The sequence below is a fragment of the Myxocyprinus asiaticus genome, chromosome 1, assembly GCF_019703515.2.
Source record: "Myxocyprinus asiaticus isolate MX2 ecotype Aquarium Trade chromosome 1, UBuf_Myxa_2, whole genome shotgun sequence".
NCBI lineage: Eukaryota > Metazoa > Chordata > Actinopteri > Cypriniformes > Catostomidae > Myxocyprinus > Myxocyprinus asiaticus.
In genome coordinates this window covers 53,710,157-53,729,058 of record NC_059344.1, presented here as the reverse complement: position 1 = coordinate 53,729,058, position 18,902 = coordinate 53,710,157, and the positions used below count along the sequence as shown (strand labels likewise).

At 39.2% G+C, this 18,902-nt stretch overlaps 1 protein-coding gene across 1 annotated transcript in view; it reads left to right on the top strand.

The window, feature by feature from the left end:
• The window catches only part of LOC127441195 (meiosis 1 arrest protein-like), a 64,562-nt gene that overhangs the window by 16,814 nt on the left and 28,846 nt on the right, over window positions 1-18,902 (top strand). The window contains exons 5-10 of the mRNA XM_051698383.1: window positions 9,944-10,132; window positions 10,416-10,575; window positions 12,966-13,107; window positions 13,271-13,468; window positions 15,672-15,857; window positions 17,216-17,388. Coding sequence (XP_051554343.1) covers window positions 9,944-10,132; window positions 10,416-10,575; window positions 12,966-13,107; window positions 13,271-13,468; window positions 15,672-15,857; window positions 17,216-17,388 — 1,048 coding nt within the window. The remainder of the gene's footprint in view (window positions 1-9,943; window positions 10,133-10,415; window positions 10,576-12,965; window positions 13,108-13,270; window positions 13,469-15,671; window positions 15,858-17,215; window positions 17,389-18,902) is intronic.

Here is an 18,902-nt window from a genome sequence, read left to right as displayed (position 1 = left end):
GTGTATTAAATAAATTCAGTGCACACAGACTGAAGTAGTTTAAGTCTCTGATTCTTTTAATTGTGATGATTTTGGCTCACATTTAACAAAAACCCACCAATTCACTCTCTCAAAAAATTAGAATATGGTGACATGCCAATCAGCTAATCAACTCAAAACACCTGCAAAGGTTTCCTGAGCCTTCAAAATGGTCTCTCAGTTTGGTTCACTAGGCTACACAATCATGGGGAAGACTGCTGATCTGACAGTTGTCCAGAAGACAATCATTGACACCCTTCACAAGGAGGGTAAGCCACAAACATTCATTGCCAAAGAAGCTGGCTGTTCACAGAGTGCTGTATCCAAGCATGTTAACAGAAAGTTGAGTGGAAGGAAAAAGTGTGGAAGAAAAAGATGCACAACCAACCGAGAGAACCGCAGCCTTATGATTGTCAAGCAAAATCGATTCAAGAATTTGGGTGAACTTCACAAGGAATGGACTGAGGCTGGGGTCAAGGCATCAAGACACAGACATGTCAAGGAATTTGGCTACAGTTGTCGTAATCCTCTTGTTAAGCCACTCCTGAACCACAGACAACATCAGAGGCGTCTTACCTGGGCTAAGGAGAAGAAGAACTGGACTGTTGCCCAGTGGTCCAAAGTCCTCTTTTCAGATGAGAGCAAGTTTTGTATTTCATTTGGAAACCAAGGTCCTAGAGTCTGGAGGAAGGGTGGAGAAGCTCATAGCCCAAGTTGCTTGAAGTACAGTGTTAATTTTCCACAGTCTGTGATGATTTGGGGTGCAATGTCATCTGCTGGTGTTGGTCCATTGTGTTTTTTGAAAACCAAAGTCACTGCACCCGTTTACCAAGAAATTTTGGAGCACTTCATGCTTCCTTCTGCTGACCAGCTTTTTAAAGATGCTGATTTCATTTTCCAGCAGGATTTGGCACCTGCCCACACTGCCAAAAGCACCAAAAGTTGGTTAAATGACCATGGTGTTGGTGTGCTTGACTGGCCAGCAAACTCACCAGACCTGAACCCCATAGAGAATCTATGGGGTATTGTCAAGTGGAAAATGAGAAATAAGAGACCAAAAAAATGCAGATGTGCTGAAGGCCACTGTCAAAGAATCCTAGGCTTCCATACCACCTCAGCAGTGCCACAAACTGATCACCTCCATGCCATGCCGAATTGAGGCAGTAATTAAAGCAATAGGAGCCCCTACCAAGTATTGAGTACATATACAGTAAATGAACATACTTTCCAGAAGGCCAACAATTCACTAAAAATGTTTTTTTTTTATTGGTCTTATGATGTATTCTAATTTTTTGAGATAGTGAATTGGTGGGTTTTTGTTAAATGTGAGCCAAAATCATCACAATTAAAAGAACCAAAGACTTAAACTACTTCAGTCTGTGTGCATTGAATTTATTTAATACACGAGTTTCACAATTTGAGTTGAATTACTGAAATAAATGAACTTTTCCACGACATTCTAATTTATTGAGATGCACCTGTAGTCCTTAAAATTCTACTTTAAGAGTAGTATTACACATTATGTCATAAAATAGGTTTTAATAAAAGAATGACACAGTAAATTTTTATATGTGTAGAAAAAATGCCCTTATAAACATAAAAAATGCCCCTGAAAATTAAATTCAGGGGGCAATTATTATGGAATTATTTATGGAAAAATTCATTTCTGACAATGCAGTAATTTAACATTATCCCATTGGATACTGTGTTTTAACTTTAAAGTCCATTAAGTGTCAATGCAAAGCACATAGAGCTGCTTCTGAGCAGTTTTGGGTGTGACACATCATAATGATCAGAATATTTTTCTGCTTTGACATTATTCAAGGAATTACTCCTTATATATTAGTAATTCAATCAGTTTCTGTTCTGTTGTTACTTCTATTACAAATACTATTTTAATTTTTGATTTTAATTTGATCAAAATGATTGCGCTCCCTTTAACTTGGCTGACGCGCAAGTGCAGGCTGAGCGTGTGCAGTACATGGAGAGATACATGAGTTTCTCGTGCTCTCTCCCATGTCCTAACTCTCACATTGCACTGGGAAGTCCATGAATCATGTTTCATGTTTCAATGAAACATCAGAACAAACTAAATCACTACAATGAATTAAACTTCCCAGCGCTACATGTTATAGGAAAGTGTGCTTGGTTCGCGTGTCTCTGTGTGCGCTCATTAAACTTTGTGCGGCCGCTCATGCTGCGCAAGGACAGCTCTTCTCAGTTGCATGATGCGTGGTTATATCGGGGCATTTTATCGGGAACGAGTACATGAGCAAAGGATCTAACCTAAAGGATACCAGTCCTTTCACAAATGCAGAATTGTTTTTGTGTGGCGCTACATCCGTTCATTAAAAACTCCTGAACTGTTCCAATGGATGAAGCTGGTGGCAACTAAAGAGAACACACTAGTGGAGACAATGCGTTGTGAAATGTGGCAGCACGTGACAGCGACACTCAGTGTTCAGAATATTAATTTCATAACATTTCTCAATAGCAGGCCAAAATCTCTTCTATTTCTAAAACCTCTCACGGGCCACATCAGAGCAGTCGGCGGGCTGTAGTTTGGACATCCCTGGGCTAAACCAATGTCAGAAGTTTTTAGGCGAGATTGCCAGTTTGTCTGAATATGATTATGTTTACTATTGTAAATGTTATCTGATTATTTGAGCAATTCTCTCTGGTGACAAATGGCACACAAATTTACACTTTTTACCTTTGATTAATAAATTAATTAGTCTGGAAATAACATTATTTAGTCTACCCCAACTGTGGTCCTACAGTAGTAATACTGTTATAGATGATACAAATCAGATTAAAGGGGTCAAAATCCATAAAAGCTCTAAAGTTTACAAACACTTTTGGTGGTGAGAAAGAACCAGGAAGCAGAGATCAAGGAGAGGTTAAAGAGGGAGAGGGAAAACGGGAACTGGAGGAAGCATGGGAAAGAAATATGTAAGACTGAAAAAACAATAAGGTACACAGAAAAAAGACAAGAAGTAGGATGGATAGGAAAAAAGGAACTTTCGGGACAGAATATTGAGAGGCAAAGAATGAAAGTCTGTAAGTGTGAGTGGAAGGTGGCTGACTTAAGCTTGCAATAAAAGGAAACAGAATGTGCTAAGGAGGGTGATGTCAGAAAACATCTGCCTGTAGGGGATCTACAGAAAAAAATGCATAACCATAAACAGTTGGCTCTTCTCTTGGATCATGAAGAATCAATGCCCACCTCCTAAAACATCAGAGGGACATTCCTTATGAAGCTCACTACAAACTTTTCTTTAAATCATTTGTCAAAGGATGGAGGTATTTGCTTGTCCGGAGAGACATTAAAAAGACACATGATCTTGAAACTAATTTGGATATCTTGCATGTTGTCTTTTTTACTAGTAACATATGAAGGACCTACATTTTCATTTTCCCCTTATATGAATCAAGGCAAGAGAATAAAACTCAGACTCAGTTACATGGCTACTTTGTGTCTCTCACCCCCTGATTGCTTGTATTTGGATTAATATAAGCCCCATTTTGGAAAGCAACGCAAGCAAGGCATCTCTGACATTTAGACTTGCCTTTCTATCTCTCTTTTTTTCTTTTCTCTCCTGTGCCTCTTCCCAAACTGGAGAAAATGTATCACTTTGAAATGAGATCATGGATGTGTGTAGGAGCTTGTGGTTGTGTGTATGTGTGTGGGAGTGTCTGGCTGGCACGGTGGTCTGTTTGCACACTCAGTTTCATCACTAAGTGTGCATTTCCCTTGAGAATGTGTCTGTGGCAATGATTCTGTTTGTGGAGGATTTAAAAGTAAAATGTTCTCGCTCTCCTTCTCTCGCTTTTGATCTCAGTCTCTCTTAGACTCTCTTCTTAAAAAGCAGAAGAGCTATTTTGAATGTGTAGTATTTCATTTTGCTCCTTACCTGTTTAAAACAATGATGAAAGAAAGAGGGGGTTTATTCTAGCTCTGCTTGTTGACTTTTTCAGTTTGATGTGTTTGTTCTTGTGATGTAAATGTCAATTCTACCTGAAATTGTAACTTAACAGACACCTTTGTTAAATTTGGTAAAAGCCTATCCTGAGCAACAGTTTATGCAGGTAACATTTATATAAATGATCCAGGCTAGATTCAAACCTGGGTCCCCATAAGAATATTATACATATTATACATATTATAAGCATATTTTCCCCCTTTAAGATTCTAATGTTAGATACTGGCAATTCCAATATCAAATGGAATGGGTGTGACATGCAAAGCTTATGATCAGAATATATCAGAGCATGCACATGCTTAGCATTCAGTACACAATTTGTATAACATGTATGCAGTTAATTCAGAAAGAAATGCTATGAATGTGACATGTTTGCATTTTGAATGTAAAGTGTCTGAAACCTATAGCAAAGATTGCTCCATCATTATTTGTATGAGCTCTGTTTTTATAATATTATTGTGATATGTTTAAATTTTCAGATTTATCCATCCTTTAACTTCACATAAAAAGTGAACTGTGTTTGGTCATTGTATGTGTCATATAGCAGGACTGTGGACAACAAAAATCTATTCTTTTAGCCAAAACAAATTTTTAGCCACCTAAAACATAAGAGATTAGGGAGACCACTTGTTAATCATACTTAAAACTTATACTAATGAGCTTTATACAGAAAGATGTAAAAGATAGGAATGTGACTGCTATTTCCATGGTAAATGGTAAGGATAACATTTGCATGAAATTGCCCAAGTATTTTAACACACTTATCCTAAAACAACCTATTTTAGACCAACATTTTCTGCTCATAGCAATGTCAGATATTTTGGCTGTCTTGATAGGAGTGGCTTCAACTGAAGTTAATGTTTTTCCATGTGTGCTAAACCGGAAGAATATCTCTCCTGTATAGAGGCTGAACACAGCAGTCTGTATTTTAGGAAACTACCTTTAGTGCTAACAGTGGAAAAGATCATAAGTCATAGCTTGTATTGTAATGATTCCATCAAAATATTAACAGCTGTGTTAAGCTAAGTTTTTAATAACTTTATAATTGTTTATTATTACAATTGCAAAAATTACAATATTCTGAATGTATATTAGTTGGCTTGAATCATTTGAACAGTAAATAACAAAAAACAAAACTCTATCTATGCTAAAGAGTGGAATACATTAAATGTGCACATCTAATAGTGTCATTGGTGCTGAGCCCCCCTAAAATCGAAATCCTAGAATCGCCCCTGCTCTACAGTGATGTTGAAATTAGACATTTCTCCTTTGTGGAGCATATATACTTTGTAAAGGTGGGCATGTTTGTGTTTAGAATTAGAAAACTGGGCTGGCATCATTAGCATGGCAGCCTGATTAAAGGTATAGCAGCACTGGTCAGAGACACAAGATCTTCAGCAGAACTTAAGTAACTACTAAAACCTGATGTACTTATGAGAGAAGAAACTAAATTAACCAGTTTATATGCTTGTGGTGCATTACAAGACTTGACAAAAAATTTGCTTTTGACATTCCAATCTAAACCTCTCGTAAACCTCTCTGTGAAACAATGAGAAATTCTTTTTTGTTAATGTGATACTTAGTTATTTGACAATCACATTTAGATTGGACTGTAATGAAATTGAAAAGGGCAGTGTAGCATTGTTACTTACCTCACTTGATAACTTGTATTTTGATAGGAAAAAATGAATTCAGCTGGTGACAGAAGTGGCATCATGATATGTCATGTACTGTATGTCAGAGGGAAGTGATATTGGGGTTGACCATGTGTGTCAATGTTATTTGTCTTTTATGCTAAGCCTTTCACACTCTCCATTCACACTTGTCTTTTTTCACCCTCTCTATCTTAATTACATCAACTGGATGTGGACATTTAGCATACTAAGATGTATTTACTCAGAACTCTACATGCAGAAATAAATTCGGGCCAGCTCTGGTGTGCTGTCTACAATTGTTTCGGGCCGATTTTGTCTTAACTCCACCAGCGTCTGCGCGTCACTGGCTGCTGCATCAAGCCTGAGTGCAGCAGACAGAAATGGGCCGAGGGGTAAGTCTCCAGCAGGTGAGGATCTAACCAGAACTGGCCCGAGTGTATTTTGCTAACTGGGCGGTTTTAAAATGCTGGTAAACTAAACAGATCTGCTAATCATTTCTGCACATTTGACCCAATGATACAGCAGAAATTGATTACAATGTATGTTGGCAGCTTGATTTGTGCATTGGAATAAGCAATTACTTAGAATAAATTGCCTCTAATTCATTTAAATACAACTATTTGGGAATTTATGATTAACCTGGCACATAAATGTGTTTGCACACAGTAGTGCTTAGGTTTGCTATGTTAATCTAAACCGTAGATGAGATACAGTAGATTGTGCTCTTTTAACAACCCCAAAAAAACTGTTTTATTGTGTAGCATTGGCAGTGATTGTCATGGTTGGGACTGATTTCAGTGGTCGCCTCTTATTTTAACTATCATCCTTTCTCTCGGTTATTGAGTTTGTTTGGGAATGAAAGATTAAAGACGTACAGTAAAACTCCATAACCCGTTTAAAGCCCTATGGAGCATTAGAGAAAACTTTAATAATTTAGAGGGACTTTCGAATCCAGGGTGTGCTCAGTGACTCCAGTCAGGCTTCCTAAGCAACCATTTGGCCCGGTTGCTAGGGTGGGTAGAGTCATGTTGGGTTAACCTCCTCGTGGTCGCTATAATGTGGTTCTCGCTCTCGGTGGGGCACGTGGTGAGTTGTGCGTGGATGCCGCAGAGAATAGCGTGAGCCTCCACACGCGCTAGGTCTCCACAGTAACGCGCTCAACAAGCCACGTGATAAAATGTGCAGATTGATGGTCTCAGATGTGAAGGGAACTGAGATTTGTCACTACGCCACCATGAGGACTTAGAGCGCATTGGGAATTGGGCATAATTTAGAGGGACTGAGAGTCCAAAGAGAGTGGCCATGTTTGCTCACAAAGATTTCAGTTTCAGTCCAATTTAACAATACATTTAAGGACCATTTGATTTTTTTATTCAGGGCTGATATATATATATATATATATATTTAAATTCAGAAAAATTGATATTTGTAATGTGAGACTTTAAATGAATTCCTAATACTGTGTTATACAGTATATATGTCTTAGCAATCATTTAAATATTTTTATTTCTTTTTTTACAGTGAAAATGGATTTAAATCTAAACTACTCTGAGCCCAAACCAGCCAAGACAACAAAAACTCATTATCTAAATATTCACAAGATTAAATATCTTAAAGCACATTTTGAGACTGCTCAAGCTGTTCTTGGTATGTTTATCTTTGATGGGATATATAATCAGTTTCACAGTATTGTCAAATCAAATCAAATCACTTTGTCACACAGCCATATACACAAGTGCAATGGTGTGTGAAATTCTTGGGTACAGTTCCGTTCAACATAGCAGTCGTGACAGTGATGAGACATATACCAATTTACAATAACATCAAATTAACACAACACAATTTAAAGTCTAATATACACATAATTACACAAAACACAGTATACAAATAATAACATACACTGTACAGTACAATACACACAAGATAGATACACATTATTCAATAAAAATAAAAAATATATAAAAAAGTATATATAGTAGTATAAATAGAATGTACAGTAGGTTGTATTGTACTGTATTGACATTCAGGCTGTCGGTTGATAGTAAGCTGTTAAGAGAATATAATATAATAATAATATAATTTTTGACAGTTCGTTGTGAGATATAAGAGTAAGAGTAATAAAGTGCAGTATGTATTTTGAACTTGGGAGATCAAGAGTTCAAAAGTCTGATTGCTTGGGGGAAGAAGCTGTCATGGAGTCGGCTGGTGTGGGTCCTGATGCTGCGATACCGCCTGCCTGATGGTAGCAGTGAGAACAGCCCATGGCTCGGGTGGCTGGAGTCTCTGATGATCCTCCAAGCTTTTTTCACACACCGCCTGGTATATATTTATCGGCTCGGAATGCCGTCTGGGCCCGCGGCTTTGCAGATATTCACTCGTCGGAAGGATCGTATTACATCCGCTACAGAGACGGAGAGTGAACTAACCTCTGTAGCTTCGGCCGCGAGAGCTCTCTCCGCGAGGGCGGTGTTATTTCCCTCAAAACGAGCATAAAAAGTATTTAGCTCATCTGGGAGAGAGGCAGCGGTATTCATGGCGGAGTTTTTATTCCCTTTAAAATCGGTGATGATGTTAATTCCCTGCCACATGCTTCTAGAGTTGGTGTTAAACTGTCCTTCAATCTTGCTCCTGTACTGGCGTTTTGCTGTTCTGATTTTTTGCTGTTTTCGGAGGGCATAACTGGCTTGTTTATGCTCCTCCGCGTTCCCGGAATTAAAAGCGGAGGTCCGCACATTAAGTGCCGCGTGAACATCGCTATTTATCCATGGTTTCTGGTTCGGATAGATCCGTATTGTTCTGGTCGGAACCACGTCCTCTACGCACTTTCTGATGAAACGCATTACACTATCAGCGTAAAGCTCGATGTCGTCATCAGAGGCAGACCGGAACATCTCCCAGTCCATGTGATCAAAACAGTCCTGTAGCGTAGAGTCTGATTGGTCCGACCAGCACTGGATCATTCTGAGGGTGGGTGCTCCCTGTTTCAGTTTCTGCCTGTAAGCGGGCAGAAGCAGAATGGAAGAGTGGTCCGATTTGCCAAATGGTGGGCGGGGGAGGGATTTGTAGCCATCCCGGAAGGGAGAGTAGCAATGGTCCAAAACCCGGTCCCCTCGTGTGTTGAAACTAATGTGTTGGTGGTATTTTGGTGCGACTGATTTGAAACTGGCTTTATTAAAGTCCCCGGTAACAATGAACGTGGCCTCAGGGTGCGCGGTTTCCTGCTCACTTATACTCCCATACAGTTCCTTGAGTGCCCTGTCTGTGTCGGCTTGTGGCGGGATGTACACAGCAGTGATAATGACCGCTGTGAATTCCCTCGGTAGCCAGAATGGTCGACACAGAAGCATGAGAAATTCCAGATCAGGAGAGCAGAAAGACTTGATAGAATGTACGTTCCTCTGATCACACCAGGATTTGTTGATCATAAAACATACACCACCACCTCTGCTTTTACCTGAGAGGTCTTTCGCTCTGTCCGCTCGGTGCGCAGAGAACCCTGCGGGTTCAATGGCTGAGTCTGGAATCTCCGCAGACATCCAAGTTTCCGTAAGGCAGATAATGCAGCAGTCCCTCGTCTCTCGTTGGAAAGAGATCTGCACTTTCAGCTCGCAGAGCTTATTATCCAGAGACTGAACATTTGCCAGTAGAATAGTGGGTAGCGGGGATCGATTTGCACGCCGTCTTACTCTGATGGGAACGCCGGCTCTGTTTCCCATTTTCCTTTTGCTTTTCCGCGTCCGGACTGCCCAGACAAAGGGCTCTGCTTGCGTGTTTGTAAACAGTGGGTCAGCATTGAGGAATTTGAAGTCCGGTTTACGGTGTGAAATTGTTGAACCAATGTCCCAAAGTGTTTGTCTGTCGTAGACAATAAGGCAGACAACATCCAAGACAAAAAACATAAGAATTGTGAACAAAACAAACAAAACACTACTATGTTGTGTCGGAGCTCGCAACACAGCAGCCATACTTGGCACCATCTTGGTTGTATTGGATTATTGCACCCTCTGCTTTTCTTCCAGGGTATAAAGTACTTTGATAAATTGCTGTTTGGCAATTTGCTCTTTTTATCCTAAGCAACTTGAAGCAGGCACATTTAACATTGCCATACCATAGTAATGATAGAGCAGGTGGGAGCTCATTAACACTATTTGATTTGAACTTGCAGCCTTTTTGTTAAGAATTAGGCTTCTTGCCGCTTGAGAAGAGGGAAGCAGGAGTGTGATTTAGCTTTTTTGCAGTTCTTATTCTCATATTCAGAAGCATAATGTATACCTCTTCCTTCTATAGAGAGCCTGATGTTGGGGACGGAGATGGACCTACAGCAAGTGGAGGGCACAGTTGTGGCTGTGGAGAGTGCTCTGAAAATGTGGCTACATGACCAGGGTGGAGACCGGGAACATGTCCACTTGTTGTTACCCCCTTCTCTCACAGCACAGAGTTCTACACCGAACCCTGCCAATAACAGGCCAAGCCCTGGTATACACACACATACAATAATAATTGCATACAAGTGTTTTTTTTACACCAAAATACATGTGTATGCATGGTTAGTGAATGAGACCCACTATGAGCTTGTAGACTTAATTTAGACTATAATTTAATATAATATCATTTAATGTAATTTAAAATAATTTAAAACAAACTTGGATCAGGGTTCTTCCACCAAAATATTAATTCTGAAATCCATCTCTTGCTTTTACATTTTACATGTCTGCTCATAATCCATGTGTGTGATGTTGCTTCATGTCGCCCTCTACAGTCTGTTTGAAGTGTGACATGCAGGAGAGACTTCTTAGCCCAGCACTGCTTCCCAGCACTCCTGACCTTGGAGTGAAGACTGAGAGCATACAAGATTTCCAGCCCCAGAACAAGAGCCTGACCAATCAGAGCCCCTCACCACAGCGTCTACGAGTTGTGAAGTACAGCCATGCCTATCTTCATTTTGTTTTTGTGTACAGTAGCTAAGCTGGAAGCAAATAACAGTAAATTATGTTGAATAGGGATTTTTTTTAGAGCTCCAGTAAGGCACCAGAGTGCTATGTTTTATATTGTAATATAGTAAATTACACAACTGGTAAAGTGCACAATGTTGTTTTTTATTTGTTTTTTGTTTTTTCAGACATATTCAGTTACAGTATCAGAAACACAGTACATAAGATACAATTTTAATAGGATCACAATAACTTAGCTTATATGTGGTTTCTAAAGCATACTAAATGTACAAGTGTGCTGAGTGTGAGGAAGAGGGGAAGAAAGGAAAAATTAATCGACGATGCTAAAGTCAAAATACCATCAGGTATTTTCGCCCATGTTTGGTCTTTTGTCTTTTTTTATTCCAGTGTTGTTCTCTTAATTTAACTTGTATTCAATTAATATGCATTTTTATTTGTAAAGAGCTTTACATATTTATAGTTGAAACGATTTAAAGGAATAGTTCACTCAAAAACAGAAATTCTGTCATTATTCACCCAGCCTTATGTCGTTTCAGAGCCGTAGGCTGTTATTTTTTCCTGTGGAACACAAAGGTAGAAATTTTGGTAGAATCATTAAGCCACCCTTGCCATACAACAACAGGGGTTGTCAAACTCCAAGAGGACAAAAATTCCATGAAAGCAATAAAATATAACTCCATACAACTTGTGCACTATATTCCAAGACTTCTGAAGCCAAACTTAATATTCACCTCTTTACTTTGAATCGGTGTCCAGATTCAAAAATGGCATGTCAAAATAATTGACAACACAACACCCTTGGTTTTCATATGTGTAGTAATCGAAAATGGCAACATTTGTTTTTAAATCTGGTCGCGAACACTGGCTAGACATAAGCTTTGTGGAAGGCCAAGAAAATTAGTGAACAATGACTTAAATTTCAGTCTGTACCGGTTGTGATTTCTCCGAGTAGGCAAGGGAGGCAATGTCTCCTCAAAAAGTCGGGTGAGCAAGATAACGACTGTACATAAATAAAACAAATAAAATATTATGAAATGTGAGCTCAAACAATGAGTATAGCAGTCATCTTTCTAAAGTCACTCTGTCAAACAGAAACACTCAGCGGATAAAGTTTCAGTGGGAGGCAGCGTCTCTTAAGCCTCCCTTCAGCTCATTGTATTCTCATTCAGCACCTATAGCTTGGTGTGATTGTGAGGGGGGGTAACCACCAAATACAGTGAAAAGTCACGTGAGGGGAGACATTGGCTCCTATTAGTGCTGATTCGTTCAATACGCTGTCAATGCAATAGCCCTTCTCTCATGCCCTCATCTTCACAGCTGGTCTCTGCAGATCGCTATGAATGGGATGAACTGATGGAAGTGCAGAAACTATTTGCACAGAAAACTGCACTTTTGGTCACATCCAAATCAAAATGAACTTAAAATGACTTGAAATATGAAATGGTATGTGAGTGGCACGCTTTTTAGTGAGCACTCGCTCTTAAAGGTACAGATCTGTGCTATCACGAACCCTGTGTTTACCAAGGAGTAGATGATGGATGATCCAAAAATAAGATGACTATAAAAATAATAGGCGAACAGATGAAATATTCATGAAATATGTTTGTTGCTGTGTTGTTGTAGGTATTGTTTTTGAGGCAATTAAAAAATTATAATTATAAAACAGTGCATACACTTGATGAGTCTTTGATTTGATTTAATAAATAGTTAATATCAACTTACAAAAATATGTATTTCATGCCTGTTTACAGTGTAAGTTAAAAGGTATTCATATGCCTTCCCATACAGAAATCTGATATATGTCAATTAACATATATAATATTCATTTTTTGGGGGCATACATGTACATAGCATATACAAATTTGATGATAATAAACTGATTTAAGGAAAATATGTTACATTTTTAGCCATTTTTAACAGCCCTTTTTAGTATTTCGTTATTATGTTGTTGCATTTATAAGCAAAATACTGTATGCCACTTTTTATATTATATATTTTTATGCAGGCTTACTTTTTATATCATATGTTGTGATAAATCAGATTTCAGATTCGTATGGGTTAAACCTGAAAACTATTTAAATGTCTACTGGAACTGAAATAGAATTTATGTTGGACTTGTTAAAACAACAACAACAACAACTGATGAGATGGCACTCTGCATCCTCATTTCAAAATTCCTCCACATGCCGCTGGTCTGTACCAATTGTATGGCTTCAGAAGATTTGGAATATAGCACACAGCACAAGGTTTTTGGACTACTTTTACTGGGTTCTACATAAATAAAATCATTTGAAACATTTGGAACAACATGAGGGTTAATATTTGGATGAACTATTTTTGTTGTGTGTAATTGACAGAGTTCTCTATGCCGACGGAGTGTGTCAGTCTGTGCTGTATGGACTACCCTTTGTCATCAGACCAACCTCTTGCTGGCAGCTAGAATGGGATGAGATGGAAACAAACCACCAGACCTTTCATGCTCTCTGCCACACACTCAGAGTCAGTGCCTGTTTGTCCCCCTGTGCTTTTGTGTTTAGAGTAGTGTGATAATTTGTTGTTTGAGGGATGTGAACATGTCATGTAATAGTTTCTTAATCACATGTTCTTTAAAATAACATTTTAGTTTACTTTCAGAACATAAATATATATCTGTGTTTGTCAGACCCGTGACTGGTTCATGTTGGCACGCTCAGAGCCAAGGTCGGGCTCGGGCTCTAGTGTGTTCTCTTACTATGTACTTCAGTCCTCTGGATCACTCTCTCTGCTTTTGAAACCTGTGCTGACACGAGAACTTATGCTGCCCTGCACTCTGCCTGTTTCAGTTGAGGAGCCCCCACTCCAAGCACTACACAATATAGAGGTACCATCACATATTCACATACAGTACATCCGGTATGGCCCTGGCATAATAAAGACCAATGGGGTTTACTAAAAATGTAACACCATGAAAAATACTGAAATGGCTCACAGCTCGAGTCTGGTATTTAATGCAGCAAAAACTGGTTATATCTCTTCTGTAATATCTTTTAAAATTATGTCATTGGTTGTTTTACTTATACAACACTTATACAAGTTATCTGTAAATTATTTCACCTTTTGCTATATTAAAAGCACTACAACTACACATATGATCTTTTACCTTGTTAATTTCCTTTTTTTTTTTTTTTTTGAGAATGCACAGTAATTTCAAATCAGATTATTGCAACTCGCTTCAAAAAAATTGAGACGGGCAATTTAAGACTAATAACAATTTGACGAGTTGAAATAAAGCGATGTGAAAGGAGATGTTAAACAGATGAGGCAATCGTGTCAGTATATAAGGAGCCTCCAAAAATAGCCTAGCCCTTCAAGAGCAAGGATCATTTGAGACTTGTCAATTTGCCAACAGATGCTTCAGCAAATAATCCAGCACTTTGAGAGCAATGTTTCCAAAACCCAATTTTTCTTTGGGGCATTTCACCATCTACAGTGCATAATATAGTTAAAAAATTCAAGGAATCTGGTCAAATCTCAGTGCGTAAAGGCAAGACGAAAACCACTTCTTAATGTGTGTGATCTCTGATCCCTCAGACGTCACTGTCTTAAAAAACGTCATTCAAATGTAATGGGGGGGGGGGGGGGGGTATTGACGCTGATTACCACCCCTGGAGTTGCGAGTTCGAACCCAGGGTGCACTGAGTGACTCCAGCCAGGTCTCCTAAGCAACCAAATTGGCCCGGTTGCTAGGGAGGGTAGAGTCACATGGGGTAACCTCCTCGTGGTCGCAATTAAGTGGTTCTTGCTCTCAATGGGCTGCGTGGTGAGATGTGTGTGGATCGCGGAGAGTAGCATGAGCCTCCACATGCTGTGAGTCTCCGCATTGTCATGCACAGTGAGCCACGTGATAAGATGCACGGATTGACTGTCTCAGAAGTGGAAGCAACTGAGACTTGTCCTCTGCCACCCGGATTGAGGTAACCGCGCCACCACGTGGACCTAATAAGTAGTGGGAATTGGGCATTCCAAAATTGGGGAGAAAAGGGGATAAAATTTAAATAAATTAATTAATCTGTGATGGATATCATGAACATGGTTTTGGAATTACTTTAGTAAACCTTTGTTAGTCAACACCACTCGCCAAAGATCTGTGGATGCAAGTTAAGACTTTACTATGCAAAGCAGAAGCCATACATCAACACGGTCCAGAAGCACTGCCAACTTCTCTGGGCTCGGTCTCATCTTAGATAGAAAGCAGAACAGTGGAACCGTGTTTTTTGGTCCGACGATTCCACATTTCAAATAGTTTTTGAAAAACACAACCGTCGTGTTCTCCAGGCCAAAGATGAAAAGGATCATCCAAGCTGTTATCAGCGTCAAGTCCAAAAGCCAGTGTCTGTATGGGCCAGGGGTGTATCAGTGCTCATGGCATGGGTAACTCACACATCTCTGAGGGCACCATTAATGCAGACAGACAGATATATACAAATTTTGGAGAAAAATACTGCCATCCAGCACCGTCTTTTCCTGGGACGTCCCTGCATTTTCCAGCAGGACAACTCCAAACCACATACAGCATGGCTGTGTAAGCAGAGTGCGCGGGTGCTAGATTGGCCTGCCTGCAGTCCTGACCTGTCTCCAATTGAGAATGTGTGGCGCATTATGAAGCACACCATATGGCAACGAAGACCCCATACATTGTGCTGCTGAAGACCAGCATAATGGATGAATTGGGGAAAATTCCACTTTCTAAACTTAACAAACTTGGGTCTTCAGTGCCCAAATGTTTAATAAGTGTTATCAGTAGAAATTATGTTTCACGGTAGTAAGTACTCGACTGTCCCAAATTTTTTGGATTGTGTTGCAATCATCTGATTTGAAATTACTGTACATTTTCAGAAAACAATGAAATTCACAAGGAAAAACTTAATATAATGTGTAGTTGTAGTGCTTTCAATATAGCAAAGGGTGAATATAATTTACAAATCACATCTTTTTGTTTTTATTAGCATTTTTCATACTGTCCCAACTTTTTCGGAATTGGGGTTGTACTTGGCAAACTGATGTCATATGATCACTGTGTCCAGAGCTCCCTGGAGCAGCTAGAGAAGGACCCAGAGTTTAACCCCCTCTGCCTGGACTCCAACCTTTACATGAACTTGAGAATGAGAGGCTTGCTTACCCGCTCAACACAACCATTTGGAGCACAAGGCCAGGGACGTGGCCATCGCAGAGATGCAAGTCGGCCACCAGAGGGCTCCACACAGCGTCAGGTTAGAGATGGAGTAGAATGGAACAAGATGTCTGAGATATATAGAACGAAACAGAGCAATAGAGGAAAGACTTGTATAAAAATAAAATTCTGTGTTGCCTGGTATATGTTTGTTCTGTTCTGGGTAGTCTCCAATAATTAAAGCTATTAACAGTTTTGGACAATTTATTGCAGATTAATGTTTTAGGTTCCTAATCAGCAGTCTTATCATTTGTATTGTCTGTTGTTATTATTTATTACTAGGATTATTGATGCACTAGAGGAAGTCGTGATATTGTGTCTGTTGTGTTTGGTTATGTTAACCTAATTACATTAAATGAAATCAGGTTATAAAGACATATTTGCCCTTGTCCTGTACTCTGGGTTCAACAACATGGTGCTGTTTTTGTTGAGATTTAAATCTTAGCCATTTTAGAACAATCAAAATGCAAATGCAAATAGAATAAATTGAATTATAAAAGGAAGAGCAAGGGCTTGAATTGAGAAATTGTGTGTGTGTGTGAGAAGGTGGAACAGGGAAGTTATTGCCCCAGAGAGCAAAAATGAAACCAGGCACTGGCCAAATATTTAAACACCCACACAAGGGGAAGACAAAAAGAGCAAAGGGAGAATGAGAGAGATAAAGAGGGGGAAAAAATTGGTCCCTTAGGTTAATAACAGTCCACTGTCAAAACTCAAAATAAATGATTGGTTTCTGATTTTCCAACCACATACATATTAAATGTCACCCCATTATTAATAGGTCAAAGATATATGAAGAATTCAACAGAAAAAAAGCAATCATTCTTCATGTCAGTGCACTGAAAATCAGAAGTTATTGGTAGCATGTTAGTTCCATCAGTCAATATGGAAATATGGCTGCATGAGATACAGAAAAGCAAGGAGCATAAACAATGATTTTAGCATGATTTTATATATATATATATATATATATATATATATATATATATATATATATATATATAGATTAGATATAGATAGATATCTTGTTATAAGTGGTACAAGAGGACATTACATCATTACCAATCATCAGAGAATTACAGGAAATTTTTCTTAAAAATGCGGTATTCCAAAGCTGCATACATCTGTAGAGAAGAGTTAGAAGGCACTTTGTCTAACAGGGTTGGTTTTGGACACGTGACCATTGCGGGGTAACTGCCAGGTCACAATGACACTTACAGCTGTACTAGGAGGAGGAGCAACATGCAATACATTTTTCCATTCTTCCAACTCTTAGCAAAATGTGATGCATTGCTCGAGAAACATGAAAAAGAAAAATCCTGTGATAGTGTCAGAGGACATGTCAACATCTTGCACTGTCTTTTCTCTACCCTCCTGTTCTTTTTCTCTTTTGCTCAGCAAGGTCGGCAGTCTCATAGTCGTGTACGGGCTACAGTGGCTCCTCTCCCTTCCATTCCTCCAAACAAGATGTCCCGTCCCTCACTAACCCTCAGCCACTCCCGAGCCAGTGCCCCTGCCCTCTGTTTCCAGGACAACTATGATGAGGAAGACCATCTGATGGTTCAGAGACAGTAAGGAGTGTTGTAATACTTTCATTATGAAAGGAAATCACACATTCACACTCTACACTCACATTAACTGACACCAGCTGCTGTGCACAACCAGAAATTCTGAGCATTCATTTCTAAACTCCCATAGACAGGATGTCATGTACCACATATATCACAGTAGCACATGACCGGATATATACTATTATATGTACCGTTAACTTGAATATATTTGCTACACAAATTTTCACATGGCTAACTATTCAGAGGACACTGGACTGGGGTACTGTACTGTGCAATAGGACCATTCCGCATCCCTTCTTTGTTCACTGAAAACCTAGAATGTGTTGAAAACTCAATACACACCTTCAGCAAGCTATACAGCAAAAAAAAATAAAAAAAAAAATGCTGGCATACTAATATTGCTTGGCATCTAATTACACTTTTGATAAAATGTTTTAAAGTTTTAAGTAAGCCTAACATAAGTATTCCCTGTTTATAAACAGACGAGTACTGACTAGGTTGAATGAGTTTGCTATACCCTTCAATTCCTAGAAAACAGTTTAGTGCAACATTGCACCACAGATTAAATAGCCTCATTGCTTCTCGAAGTCAGCATCTTTGTGACTGACACTGCAAAATCAGCCCTCATACTTCAGACACACAGAGTGCATGAAACAAAAGCTAGTTTGGTACTCAAATACTTGCCATTAAAACATTCCACACAGTACTTAACATGATTTCACTCTTGGTGGAGTAATTAAAGTAGCCACTGGGCCATACAATTAAACAAAGGCTGCACCACAACTAGGAGAGTTAAAAAATAAATGTTGAGGCTGCTAAAAAGAAATAATCAAATACAAATCCCACAAAATTGAAAAGAGACAAGGAGAATAAAGGTTTTAAGAGAGAGAGAGCAAGGGCTGCCTTCTTAGTGCAGATGCTAGAGCTAAATGTCTCTATAGAGAGTTAGGGAGTAAGAGGCCAAGTGTAGTGGAAAAGTAGAGCTATTGTCCTCATTTATGGAAGCTACAGCCCCAAGGGAGAGACACTGTACTCAGATGAGTAGGAATTCAAGGCCTCCAATGAGCTACAAAGAACCAAGAGAGAGAAAAAGAGGTCGCTCTGTTTAGCCCTCATAACCCTGCGGAACAAGGGTCTTTGGAGGCTTTAGTTAGGGTGAGCTGTGAGCATTGAGGCAAATGGTTCTGAAACTAGACTGAGGTCAGAGCTATGTTACTCAATAGGCCTCTTTTACTGCAGCCCATCAGTATTGCCTCATTAAGCTCTCCACCATTCCACCCACCTGGCACTGCCTACGCCTTGTCTTTTTGACATCATGTTGAGGTTTGGCATTGTGAAAACTTAACGAAAAGCAGACGTAGGAAGAGAATATCACACAATTTTCCATTTTTTCACATTTGAAATTTCCTTTATCTATTAGTTATGAAAGAGTGTTAGTGTTTAATTGTTTTCTAAATGTATCTCCACTTCTGCCGAATACCTTAAGGATGTGTTGTCTTAGTAGCCAGGGATAT